Source organism: Triturus cristatus, chromosome 4_1 (genome assembly GCF_964204655.1).
Source record: "Triturus cristatus chromosome 4_1, aTriCri1.1, whole genome shotgun sequence".
Classification (NCBI taxonomy): Eukaryota; Metazoa; Chordata; class Amphibia; order Caudata; family Salamandridae; genus Triturus; species Triturus cristatus.
Window position 1 is genome coordinate 1345855434 of NC_140585.1, and position 12488 is coordinate 1345867921.

Consider the following 12488-nt stretch of genomic DNA (forward strand, 5'->3'; position numbering starts at 1 on the left):
AAGACTGGTTTTTGTTCTGCAGACTGCCTCATTCAGTTGCTAAGGCTTCTGTGCGACGTAGTCTCACTCATTTGAGTTTAATAAATATGTCTTTTTCATATTTCAGCTTCTTCTGCCAAGTTCTTTGTTACATTACCATGAGAGCGTCTTTTATAATACTACAGCAACAGGATAACCCGAAGTCATAGGGTGCTATCCCTGGCACCGCTGGGGTCCTAAAATCCCCGGTACTTCATTTTAAATAACGAAGCTTGCTGCGGGATGCTAGTGGGAATTCCCTATATTGTGACTGTATCACAGAGAGTAGTCTGCTGTAAGAATGTCCTTTTCCCACCCCCGCATGGGCAGCTGGATGTATCCATCTGGCCTTCCATTCCAACCTTTAAAGCAGAGTTCAACAAGATGATCAGAATAAGGGCTCTATTGTCTCAAAAAGAGGTCGCTCTGACTTCATCCCGTGAAACATTTGTCCTTCACGTAGCAAATACGCACACAGAGGTGCATGCGCTTTTGAATACTGATCTCCCACTTCATTTTGGTGCCCCGATTCAAACTATATTTAATGCCTCGTCAACAACTGGCTTGGCGCATTTTTTCAAAATTGTGGGCTCCGGCCTCGTGACCTCCTTCCAAACTATTTTTGGTGTGATACCGGCATTTTTTCATTCTATTTTTTCCAGCGTCTTTGGCGGTCTCCCGTTGATTCTCGCCCTCGCGGCTGGGGTGCTGTTGTTGGTCTGCTTACTGCGCAATGGCTGCACAATTTGTGTCACACGACAGCCTATCCCGGCTGCTCCATCTTCGTAACCGGATGCTTGAATACTATGGAACGTTACCGCTGGCAACCAGGTACCGCCTGCTGCTTCCTGGTCGCCACCCACGCCGCTACCTTCACTCCCCACGCCCGCTGACCACCGCCACTTACCTGGTCACTCCTTGGGCTCCGTCGCTTCCCGCCGATTTTCCCGCCGTTTTCTCGGCGCCGCTGCCCCAGGCGCACACTCCCACTCCCGCCTCCTCCTTCTGTCCCGCCCCCCCTCCCTGCCCATTGGCCACCCCGCTCCCGCCTCCCGCTGACCCTCCCTCCCGGCTCCTTATTTATGACGCCCCCTCAGCGACCGCGCAGCGGACGCGCGCAGCGGGAGCGCCGACTGAGCGCCGAAGGTGCGCCAAAGGTAAGCCCGTCTGCGCCTGGACCGCGCCCAGCGCCAGACCCCCTGGTCCCCGCGCCCGCCAGCCCCCCCGCAGGACCTACGACTTCGCTACGCTCATCGCACTCAAAACCGCCCGAGCCACCGGATGCTACCGAGCGTCCCCGCAACGCACCCATGGACCCTTCGCCTGCAGATCCTGCAACTTCTCCTGCCTCCAAACAAGCACCACGCCCACCAAGACGGACAACAGCAACCACCTCAAGTGCATCCTGCTCAACACCCGCTCCGTCCACAGACACGCCGTGGAACTCTGGAACCTCCTCGACACTGCATCTCCAGACGTCGCCTTCCTCACGGAAACCTGGATGAACGACTCTTCAGCCCCCGACATCGCCATTGCCATCCCGGACGGCTACAAGATCATCAGGAAGGATCGCGTCAACCAGACCGGAGGAGGCATCGCCATCGTACACAAGAGCACCATTCGCATCTCGACTGACTCCATCGACGTATTCAACGCCGCCGAATACCTGCACTTCCAGATCCACACCGACCCCAAGACTACCCTCAGAGGCACCCTCATCTACAGACCCCCGGGACCACGCGCACAGTTCTGCGAAGACATCGCCGACTTCATCAGCCCTCACGCCCTCCCCTCCGCCGACTACATCCTCCTCGGGGACCTCAACTTCCACCTGGAGAGCAACAATGACCGCAACACCACCGCCCTGCTGGATAACCTCGCCAACCTCGGACTTCAGCAACTGGTCAACACCCCCACCCACTTCGCCGGCCACACGCTCGACCCACTCTTCTCGTCCAGCAAGCACGTCACCTTCAGCCACTCCACCGGACTTCACTGGACCGACCACAGCTGCGTCCATTTCAGCTTCAGAAAGAACACGGTCCACCATCACCCGAAGCAGGCTCCCCACAGAAACTGGAGCAAGATCACCGCCGACCAGCTCGCCACCTCCCTCAGCCAGAGCCCACCTGTCAGGACCACGGACCCTAACACAGCTGCCCTCGACCTCACGCAGTGGCTGACCTCCTGTGCCGACGACCTCGCGCCACTGAAGAACCCCCTCACCAGGCCCAGAAGCAAGAAGGCCCCCTGGTTCACCGACGAACTTAAGGACTCCAAGAAGGCCTGCCGCACCCTCGAGAAGGCCTGGCTCCTCAACAAGACCGCCGACAACAGAACAGCACTGAAACTCGCCACTCGCAGACATCACCAGCTCATCCGCACCACCAAGAAGAAATCTCTGCGGGAACGACTGGACAAGAACGCCCATGACAGCAAGGAGCTCTTCAACATCGTCAAGGAGTTCTCCAACCCCAGCACCGGCAACAACGACATCACTCCCTCACAGGACCTCTGCGACTCCCTCGCCTCGTACTTCCACCGCAAGATCGCCAACATCCACAACAGCTTCGACATTTCACCCCCGCACCCATCGGTCGTACCTTCGCACCCCGCCGCCACCCTCCAGACATGGACCGAGGTGACCCCCGAAGACACGTCACGCATGATGAACACCATCCACTCCGGATCTCCGACCGACCCGTGCCCCCATCATGTTTTCAACAAGGCAGCCTCTACCATCGCACCCCACCTCCGAGACATCATCAACACCTCCTTCAACACAGCAACTTTCCCGGAGAGCTGGAAGCACGCCGAACTCAGCGCTCTGCTGAAGAAACCAACAGCGGACCCGACCGACCTCAAGAACTTCCGCCCCATCTCGCTCCTTCCTTTCCCCGCCAAAGTCATCGAGAAGGTCGTCAACAAGCAACTGGCCGCCTTCCTCGAGACGAACGGATCCCTCGACCCATCACAGTCCGGATTCAGAGCCAACCACAGCACCGAGACCGCCCTCATCGCAGCCACCGACGACATCCGAGCCCTGCTCGACAACGGCGAAACAGCGGCACTCATCCTCCTAGACCTCTCCGCAGCATTTGACACTGTCTGCCACCGCACACTAGTCCAACGCCTCAACGACACCGGCATCCAAGGGAAGGCTCTGGAATGGATCATCTCATACCTCTCAGGCAGAACACAGAGAGTACGCCTCCCTCCGTTCCGCTCCGAGGCCACCGAAGTCATCTGCGGCGTCCCGCAAGGATCGTCGCTCAGCCCCACTCTCTTCAACATCTACATGAAACCCCTCGCTGCCATCGCACGCCAACACAACCTCAACATCATTTCCTACGCCGATGACACCCAGCTAATTCTCTCCCTCACCAGAGACCCCGACACCGCCAAAGCCAGCCTGCACGAAGGGATGACAGACGTCGCTGAATGGATGAACATCAGCCGCCTGAAACTGAACACGGACAAGACAGAAGTCCTCATCCTGGGACCATCACCCTCCGCATGGGACGACTCCTGGTGGCCCCCGGCACTAGGCACCGCACCTGAACCGACGGACCACGCACGCAACTTGGGCGTCATACTGGACTCCTCCCTATCGATGACCAGACAAGTCAACGCCGTCTCCTCAGCCTGCTTCCACAACCTCCGCATGCTCCGAAAGATCTTCCGATGGATCCCAACCGAGACCAGGAAGACGGTCACCCACGCTCTCGTCACCAGCAGACTAGACTACGGAAACACCCTCTACGCCGGTACTACGGCCAAGCTTCAGAAAAGACTTCAGCGAATTCAGAACGCCTCCGCCCGACTCATCCTGGACGTCCCCCGACGCAGCCACATCTCGTGCCACCTGAGAGACCTGCACTGGCTCCCGGTCAACAAGAGGATCACGTTCAGACTCCTCACCCACGCACACAAGTCCCTCCACGACCTAGGCCCAGGGTACCTCAACAGCCGCCTCACCTTCTACACGCCCACCCGCCGGCTACGTTCCGCTAACCTCGCCCTCGCCGTCGTCCCTCGCATCCAGAGAGCCACCGCTGGAGGAAGGTCATTCTCCTACCTGGCAGCTAAGACTTGGAACTCCCTACCCGTCCACCTGCGGATGACCCAGGACCACCTGGCCTTCAGGAAACAGCTCAAGACCTGGCTGTTCGAGCAGTAGCAGACCCCCTTCCCCAAGCGCCTTGAGACCCTTACGGGTGAGTAGTGCGCGATATAAGTTCCATGATTGATTGATTGAGCATAGCCTATGGATTGTCCTTCCGGTTTTCCTACTTTACTTACGTGCAACCTGTTTTTCATTGCCTGGATTGTCCATTCGAATGGGCTCTGGATTTGTGCTTAGCAAACTCGGTGTCTCCTGCCCCGGATTATGATCGACTGAGGAGTCCCTTAGTGGCTCATGAGTTGGACTGTTCTGGTGTCAGGATTATGGCGTGTGGAGCGGCACATGGAGTCCTAGGGAATTGGGACATCGGTACGGCTGCATATGACTTCCTGGCGGGAAGTTATCTTGAAGAACACGCCAGTTGTCCTCTGATTGTGCTAGAGGTCCCAGTTGTCATGGAACATGTATGTTCATTTACCTTGCTAGACTGGATGGCGGACACTTTTGCAGAACATTCCAATGATTTCCTCTTCGAAGCCGTCGCTACTTACTGTGCTTGTACGTTAATGGATTAACTTGGATGTCGTCCAACTTTCCTTGTCCGTAACACGCACATTTTTTTTTTATGTTTGTTTCGACATTTGGGCTCGTTGACCCTTTCCAGGATGTTACGATTTCCAATTATGATTTACCTTCAAAACATTTTTTTTTCCCTTTTCTCGGTTTCTTTCTTCGAACTTTCACTGCCCTTTATATGGATTTCCAATTTGTGCACCTAGTTCCGTTCTATTGAACTTCAACTCTGCGTTCCTTAATTGTATCCCTATTTGTTCGTGGTCCGATCAAGGGGGGGGGGGGTGTAGTGAAGGCAGCAATTTAGATACATACATTGCTATGTTAGCATAACCGCGTTAGATGTTAGAACGCCATCTTGCCACTTTTGCTGCTTTAGTACACGACACTGCAGATGCATGCTATTATTTGAAAACTGCTTGCTTGCCTTTTCTTCACATGAGAACTGTCTGTTCACATCTCTAGACGTACACTGCGACCTTGTTCTGAACATGAATGCAGAAACAGTCTGAGCCGCCAGACAATGTATGTTTTTGAGTTCAGGTTGATCGGCCCACTCTCTAGCCATAACACACACACAGCTGCAAATACCTGAAAGTCGAGAGCCTTTAATATTGCAGTTTGCATGCATTAGACACACATTCTGGAGAAGAACATTTCCAGGCGCAGAGCAAAGCTGATCCTGTGATGTGATTCACCTATGCTGATCTTTACGGAATAGTGTTCCTCATTCAAACCTAGAGACCTTCTATTAGTCTAATAATACTAGCTTACTAGTGAAGGGAAGGTGGTTGTATTCCACTGTCACTTGTAATATGATTTCTCCCTTCATTTTCTATGGTATTGTAACAATGCTGATGGTTTTAATCTTAATAATTTGTCTGCTTATGTTAGCCAAAGTACTGCATCTTAGGACACGTAGTTTATAAAATAAACATTTTAAACTTTACCGTGTCTCTGATTACTCTTGATGTGGACTGATATGAGAATAATAACAAACAGGTATTTCTGATTCCCACCATTCCTGAGAGTACTCTAAGTCGCTTGTTCTGGGTTGTCTATACATTGGGATCTCCGAGAAGATACGGATAACGAATGGGACACGGATGCTAGTCGGATTGGGGTTCTGGGTACGGAGGTGAGTTTTTGGTACACCACAATTCACTGAGGTCCTGGTTTCCTGCGCATAGTTCTGTGCATGAGCAGAATCCCTGCAACAATATCACCTGTTTTCCGGCGATAGCATCCTCAAAAAACATCGCCACAGAGGACCCCGGCAACCATCGCTAATGAGATGCAGAGTAGGCGTTCCCATGCAGAAAGCCTAGACAACACCACTCCACAACATTCTCAACGACCAGCCAGATCAGTGATAAGATCACAAAACATGCGATAAGGCGCGTTAACAGCAGGAAATTAACACCTGCTCTGACCTGGCGGAAAGTCGGACAAAAACCGGCACCAGACAAGGGAGCACAGCCCAGAGCCAAACATGAAGAACAACAGATGCCCCTGGGCAACAGAACATGCAGCCCGGAACCCCAATAGGGCAACAACACCCACCGCCACCACTCCCAGTACCCCCCCCCCCGCCCCACACCAGGGAATGTCATTGCCCACCGCAGGCTCAAATGGACAACCATCGCATCCTAACCACCATTGCCCACAGGCCGATGGTACCAACACAGCGGACAACCAAAATCCCTCCGCAGACAAAGCTGCAGGCTGTGCTCCACCTGTTCGCCTCTGGGACCTGCCAACCAACAACCGCCACTGTCGGAGGAGTCTCACAGCCAGCCCAATCCAAGCCCCCTACAAATGTCTTGGATGCCATCATCAGCTTGGTACCATACTACCTAGCCTTCCCCCACACCGCGCAGGAACAGCTAGAGACCAAGCAAGGCGTGTACGCCATAGCTGGCTTCCGTCACGTGTCAGGGGGCAATTTAATGCACATATGTCCTACTTGTGCCCCCTGGTGACACTGCACAAAATATCCGCTACCGAAAGCGCACGCATACCATCACTGTGCCGGTAATATTGGACTACCTGGGAATCTCCACCAACGTCAACGCCAACCACCCATTCCGAGTGCATGAGTCCTACATCTTCCGTTGCAGTTAGCGGTGTCGCCTGCGTTCCTGTGCATCAGCTGCACCCCGGCCGCAGGTCCCCGTACCAGTCCTGCCAGGACCTGCGCACCCAGGCCTCAATGCACACCTGCCAACACAGGCATGTGTCGAAGAGGGCCCACCACGTGCTGGTGCAAGGTCCAAGCCAGAGTGCCGCGAACCTGGCAGCCTCCTCAGACCATCACGGCCTCCGTGACACAGGCACGCAGTACTCCCTTCTCGTGGACGTATTCCACCGGCATGCACAACAGACAAGTAGGTCACATATTTGGAACAGAGTCTTGATTACCATGCCATGAGTGATGTAATATGTGAAGTCATAAACAGTGCATAGGGGGGCGTGAGTTATAGTTAGCTCAGCTAACTTTAACGGCTGAATGTCTCTGGTTTTGTACGAGTGAAATATCAGGCTACTATAACGTCCCTGTAACATTTGTTTTTTTCAGTGATTTTCTAAGGTTTTTGTAAATGCCAATTTCTAGCTAGAAGGTTCTGAAACCTGTGGTTTTTCAGTGAAACTATAAGATTTAACTAGCAGTCACATTTGCATAGTGGTGGAGAAAGGGGTCTGGGCCTACGACCAGCTCTCAGGAATTCCGTTGCGTAGGACTTGCAGGAAGGTACCAGGAGGGCTTCTTGGCCCCCAAGCCCCCTATTAAGTATAGTGAACTTCATCCCCCAACCAGTAGTGCGCCAGAAGGCGTGTTTCTAGAGTGGCTGGGGGGGTGAGTGTCTGACAAGTTTCAGTGCTGCGTCCATCATCTCCTTGTGTTTGCCTCAAAATGCCAACCATCGGCACAAATTAACAACTGGGTGTGACCTACTAAGAGATACACCATCTGTTGCGATCCTACTAGCAAAGGCATAGCAAAATTCAGCCCTTGTACTACAGGAGTGCAAAATTAAATCCCAAATCAGCACCGGAATGCTAAAACGTTTTTGGACTTTAGGGAGCAGCTATCTCTCTGGGAGAAATCAGGGCAGCGGTTAAAAATATGGCCCGGAGGAAGACTCCAGGGGCTGATGGCCTCCTGGTGGAGTTCTATGCAGCGTATTTGGATATTCTGGCACCGCAGTTACAGTCGGTATACAGGGAGGCGTGGGACTTGGGTAGGCTACCGCCCACTATGAGAGAGGCGATCATAGTGCCGTTGCTGAAGAAGGGCGGGGACCCCACCACCAGGACGGCATACCGGCCGCTCTCCATGCTCCCGGTTGACTACAAGATCCTCAGCAAGATCTTGGCCACGCGACTTTTGGGGCACATGCGCTCACTGGTACACCCGGATCAATCGGGTTTCATTCCCGCTAGGAATACTGCGACGGGCATTCGGCAGTTGGTGCGGATCCTGGGGGAGAGAGGGGAGGGTACGTTGGAGGCCGTGGTGTTGTCAATGGACATCGAAAAAGCATTCGACAGTGTGGAGTGGCCGTATCTGTTCCGGGTGCTGAGGGAGTTTGGCCTGGGCGATAATTTTGTGCGTTGGACCTGTCCGTTATATAGCTCTGCCACGGCTAGGGTTCGTACGGGACGTACCATATCAGCGGCTTGCCAAGTGGGGAGGGGCACTCGTCAGGGTTGTTCTCTATCCCCACTTTTATTTGCGCTGGCAATTGAACCTTTTGCGGCGCATGCCCGACAGGGGCAGTACTATGAGGGCGTTCGGCTGCGCGGGGAGCTCCATCACATATCGCTGTACGCGGATGACCTCCTGTTATATCTAGCTGATGCGGGGGATTCCCTAAGGGGCACCAGGACTTTGCTACAGGAGTTTGGTCGCTTTTCGGGGTTGCAGGCGAACTGGACTAAGACCTGCCTGTTTCCTTTGTCCTCTGGAGTTCAAATGCCCTCGGAGTTTGTAGATCTGAGGTGGGAGCCTGCCTGCTTGCCGTATCTGGGCGTCCACATATTTCACACCTCCGCCGACCTTTTTGAGGGGAATGTGGGTGGCATGCTGAGGGGACTCAAAGGTAGTATGGCGTTCTGGCGCACTCTTCCTCTTTCGGTAGCTGGGCGGGTAGCACTGCTGAAGATGATAGCGCTGCCACGGCTGCTCTACTTTTTCCGTACCTTGCCGATATGGATCCCGGTCTCCTTTTTTAAGACGCTTCGGGCATTGATGACAGGGTTTATCTGGGGAGCTGGAAGACGGCGGGTGGCACTGTCCACTTTGATGAGACCAAGGGAGGAGGGGGGGGGGCTGGCGGCCCCAGATTTTGAGTGGTACTACTTGGCGGCACAGCTGCAGTGGCTGACACAGGCCGTGGCGCGTGAGTTTAGAGGCCCTGAGGGCCCGCAGGGTAGGGTCATCCCGCGACACGTGTTGTCATTCATTGTGCTTCGGCAGAAGCTCAGGCTGGACCAGCTTACCCTCGAGGAGCGCACACTCCGGTTATGCTGGATTCGTAGTCAGAAAAGGGCAGGCTTTGTGGTCCCAAATGCCCCGGAAATTCCTTTGGGCATGTGCACGGCCCTCCCGCATGGCGGGGATTGGGCGGCGCTGGCTGGCTGGGAAGAGTGCGGGGTCCACATGATTGGGGACTTATACAGGGATGGCGTTTTGTTGTCATTTCAGGAATTGCAGGGGGCGTATGATCTGCCGAGGGGGGATTATCTTTTGCACACCGCCTTGGTGTCAGGGATTCAGAAACAATGGAAGATAGGACTGTCGGAACCTCCCACTTCTTTGGGGTGTCAGTACGTCACTATGGCAGCGGGTACATTTAGGGCCATCACTTGTCTCTATAGGCGGCTGTCCACGGAGAGGCTGCCACCCCTGGATGCCTTGCGGGGCAAATGGGAGGGAGATCTTGGTAGGCCCATTCCTGAGACGACGTGGCCACAGCTGTTACGGCGGGCCTGGAAGATTTCAATTGGTCCAATTTTATACTCTCCACAGGGCTTACTTAACTCCGGTCAAAATTCTGCGGTACTTCGGAGGTTCCCAATCGCCGTGCCCCCGGTGCAGAGTGGAAGGTGCTGATTTTGGTCATATGTTCTGGTCCTGCCTGGGATTAGGCTCTTATTGGGCGGATGTGGTGGCGTATCTGAATCACGCGACGGCGCGGGCTGGATATAGAGATGGGGACTTGCTTTTTGCTCTGGTTTCCGCACACCCCCAGTACCAAAATTACGAGCAAGTTTTACGATTTGGGTTTGATAATGGCAAAGAGGGAGCTCACCATGCATTGGAAGGCAAGGGCCGGTCCGAGCTTTCGGAGATGGAAGGCGAGTTTCTTGTCCTGGGCAGGGAGCGAAGGGACGCTTCGCCTACAGCTGGCCAGGCGAGCATCTAATGACAAGGCGCTGGACGCTGCAAGGGCGTGGGGGGCTCTGGTAGAGGGGCTTCGCTACTCGGAGGAGCTGAACGAGGAGGATAGGGATCCTGTAGGCATGGACCGGAGTGTGGAGCTTGGGGTGGGGCCTTCTGGGGCTACTGGTGAGACTGCTCAGGACGGGGCCACTTAGGTACATTCAGGGAGGAATCAGCGTCTGCACTCTATATTGAGAACTGTTGAGTAGTCAGGGTGGGAGTATGGGGCACAGGTGGGTGACGCTGCGGTGTCTCCTGTTTCTTGAGGACTATGTTAGTGTCCTTTTGATTGCTTTGAGTTAGGCTTTCTTGAAACACGGGGTTCTAAATGCATAAGCTGCAGAGGGGTTGACGCGGGCACACTGACAGGGGGGGGTGGGGGTAGAGAGGGTGGTGGGTGGAAGAGTTAGGGAGAAAATATGGAAGAACCGGTTTCTCCTGACATGTGCATTGCTGGTTGGGTCTTCTATAAGATGCTAGTGTATGTAGTCTTGGTATTTTGGAACACTGACTGGAAAACTCAATAAAATTCTTTAAAAAAAAAAAAAAACGTTTTTGGACTTTTAAACTATGGTCAACTTTTTAAAATTTTACCTGTCGGAGAAACGTTTACTCAAAAAATATTTGATTTTTTTTCCAGCAAACACATTTTTCAAAAAAAATCTAATGCAAGTTTCAAGCAAAATCAACTTTTCCAGGAATTTGTTATAGATGTTATTTCTTTTCTTAAACATCCCAACTTTTGTAAACTTCCCAAAAAATGTCAAATCGTTCAGATGAAAACCTTAAGAACTTTCCAAACCATCTGTGCCACTATAGAAATTAACCTCTCACATTATTATGGACCCACTTTGCCTTCGGATATTTGACCAGTTCCAGTAACAGCTTATCACACTATTTGTCATCCTTGGCACTCCCTGTGTCTCTCAATAATTAATGTGTACAGGATACAAAAAAAATGAACAGTTTAATATAAACTTTCCAAATGCACTACACCCGAGGCTTTCAATCTCCTGTACTTACAGAATATTCCTGTTTCCCATCTTGTAAAGGGTCACCTGCATCAACAAGATGACTTAGCTCATCAAAAAGAGTGGAATCTACAAAGAAAAATACGAAGTTACAGTCAAACACTACAATTATATCTTAATGCAGTTTGCGAGATACGTTTTGAAAACAGGCAATACAATTAAAAAATGTTTTAAAAAGCAATGGCGTGAAGAGCATGAACACAAATTTTACAAAATGGTTTAAGTGTGCAAGTCTCAAACAGACTTTACTGGGAACAGTAAGAGGTTACTTTGCAGTGTCACTGTAAAACTCCGGGTTATTAGTGGGGTATCAATCCTCAATAACAACATGTATAGTGAGTGGTATAACAAATGAATTCTTGGTAGTATAGCAACATGTGCACTCTAACAGAGACCTCCTTGCGTACTGTAACTGAAACACCACAATCACTTTAGTATCTATATCAGAGTCCTTCCACAGGCCCCAAGATAATATTGGAGACATGGGTAGTATATATAGACTAAGAAACAGTCATCCCTTATTAAGGGTACAACTGCATTCTCGCCTGGGAGTATAGCTGAGATTTCTATTGGGGAAAGTGGTGGAGTAACTGGTATCCGAACTTATCTGGGGGGTGGTGTGACTGCATTATTTATCTTCGAAATTGAAATCCCCAATGTTGATGGATGGGGGGGTGTCAATACAACTACGATCCCTCTAGGAAAGTGCAACTGCGATCCATTCAGGAGAAAGCAACTGTAATCCCTCCAGGAGAGAGCAACTGTAATCCCTCTAGGAAAGTGCAACTGTGGACCTTCCAGGAGAAGGAAGCTGCAATCCATCCCCTAAACCTGACGCGCATGACTCTGGCCTGAATAACGATGTACTGGATCCTAATCTCTCAGATATACCGGATCCAGATGATATCCATCATCCTCACTCCACGGAGTGGATCACGTCTGATGCAGCGGTAATTTCATGGTAATTTCTGAATGCAAAACCTCCTTACCTCTAATTCACCGCTGTAAAGGTACTGGACCCTTCCCACTGTATATTACCTTCAGGAGACTTTACATAAACATGAAAAATCAAAAATGCATTTAATATTTAAGCCAATAAAGAGAGTTGTGAGTATTTTTAAAGGGTTTTATTTTCTTAGTTAAAGTGAAGTTGTCCGACTCTGTATTCATTTAGTCATATATCAATCAGGTTACAGAATTTGGAAAACAGGAAAATATCATTAATACAGAACATATTACAGTCTGCATATGAGCATCACATGTAGAAAAGAAAATGTGGCTCAAATGGTCAGTC

General features: G+C 51.7%; 1 protein-coding gene across 1 annotated transcript in view; it reads right to left on the reverse strand.

Moving 5' to 3' along the window:
- The window catches only part of ATF6 (activating transcription factor 6), a 740128-nt gene that overhangs the window by 657952 nt on the left and 69688 nt on the right, over positions 1-12488 (reverse strand). Inside the window, exon 2 of the mRNA XM_085654834.1 lies at positions 11187-11263. Within this exon, the coding sequence (XP_085510960.1) occupies positions 11187-11263 (77 nt within the window). The remainder of the gene's footprint in view (positions 1-11186; positions 11264-12488) is intronic.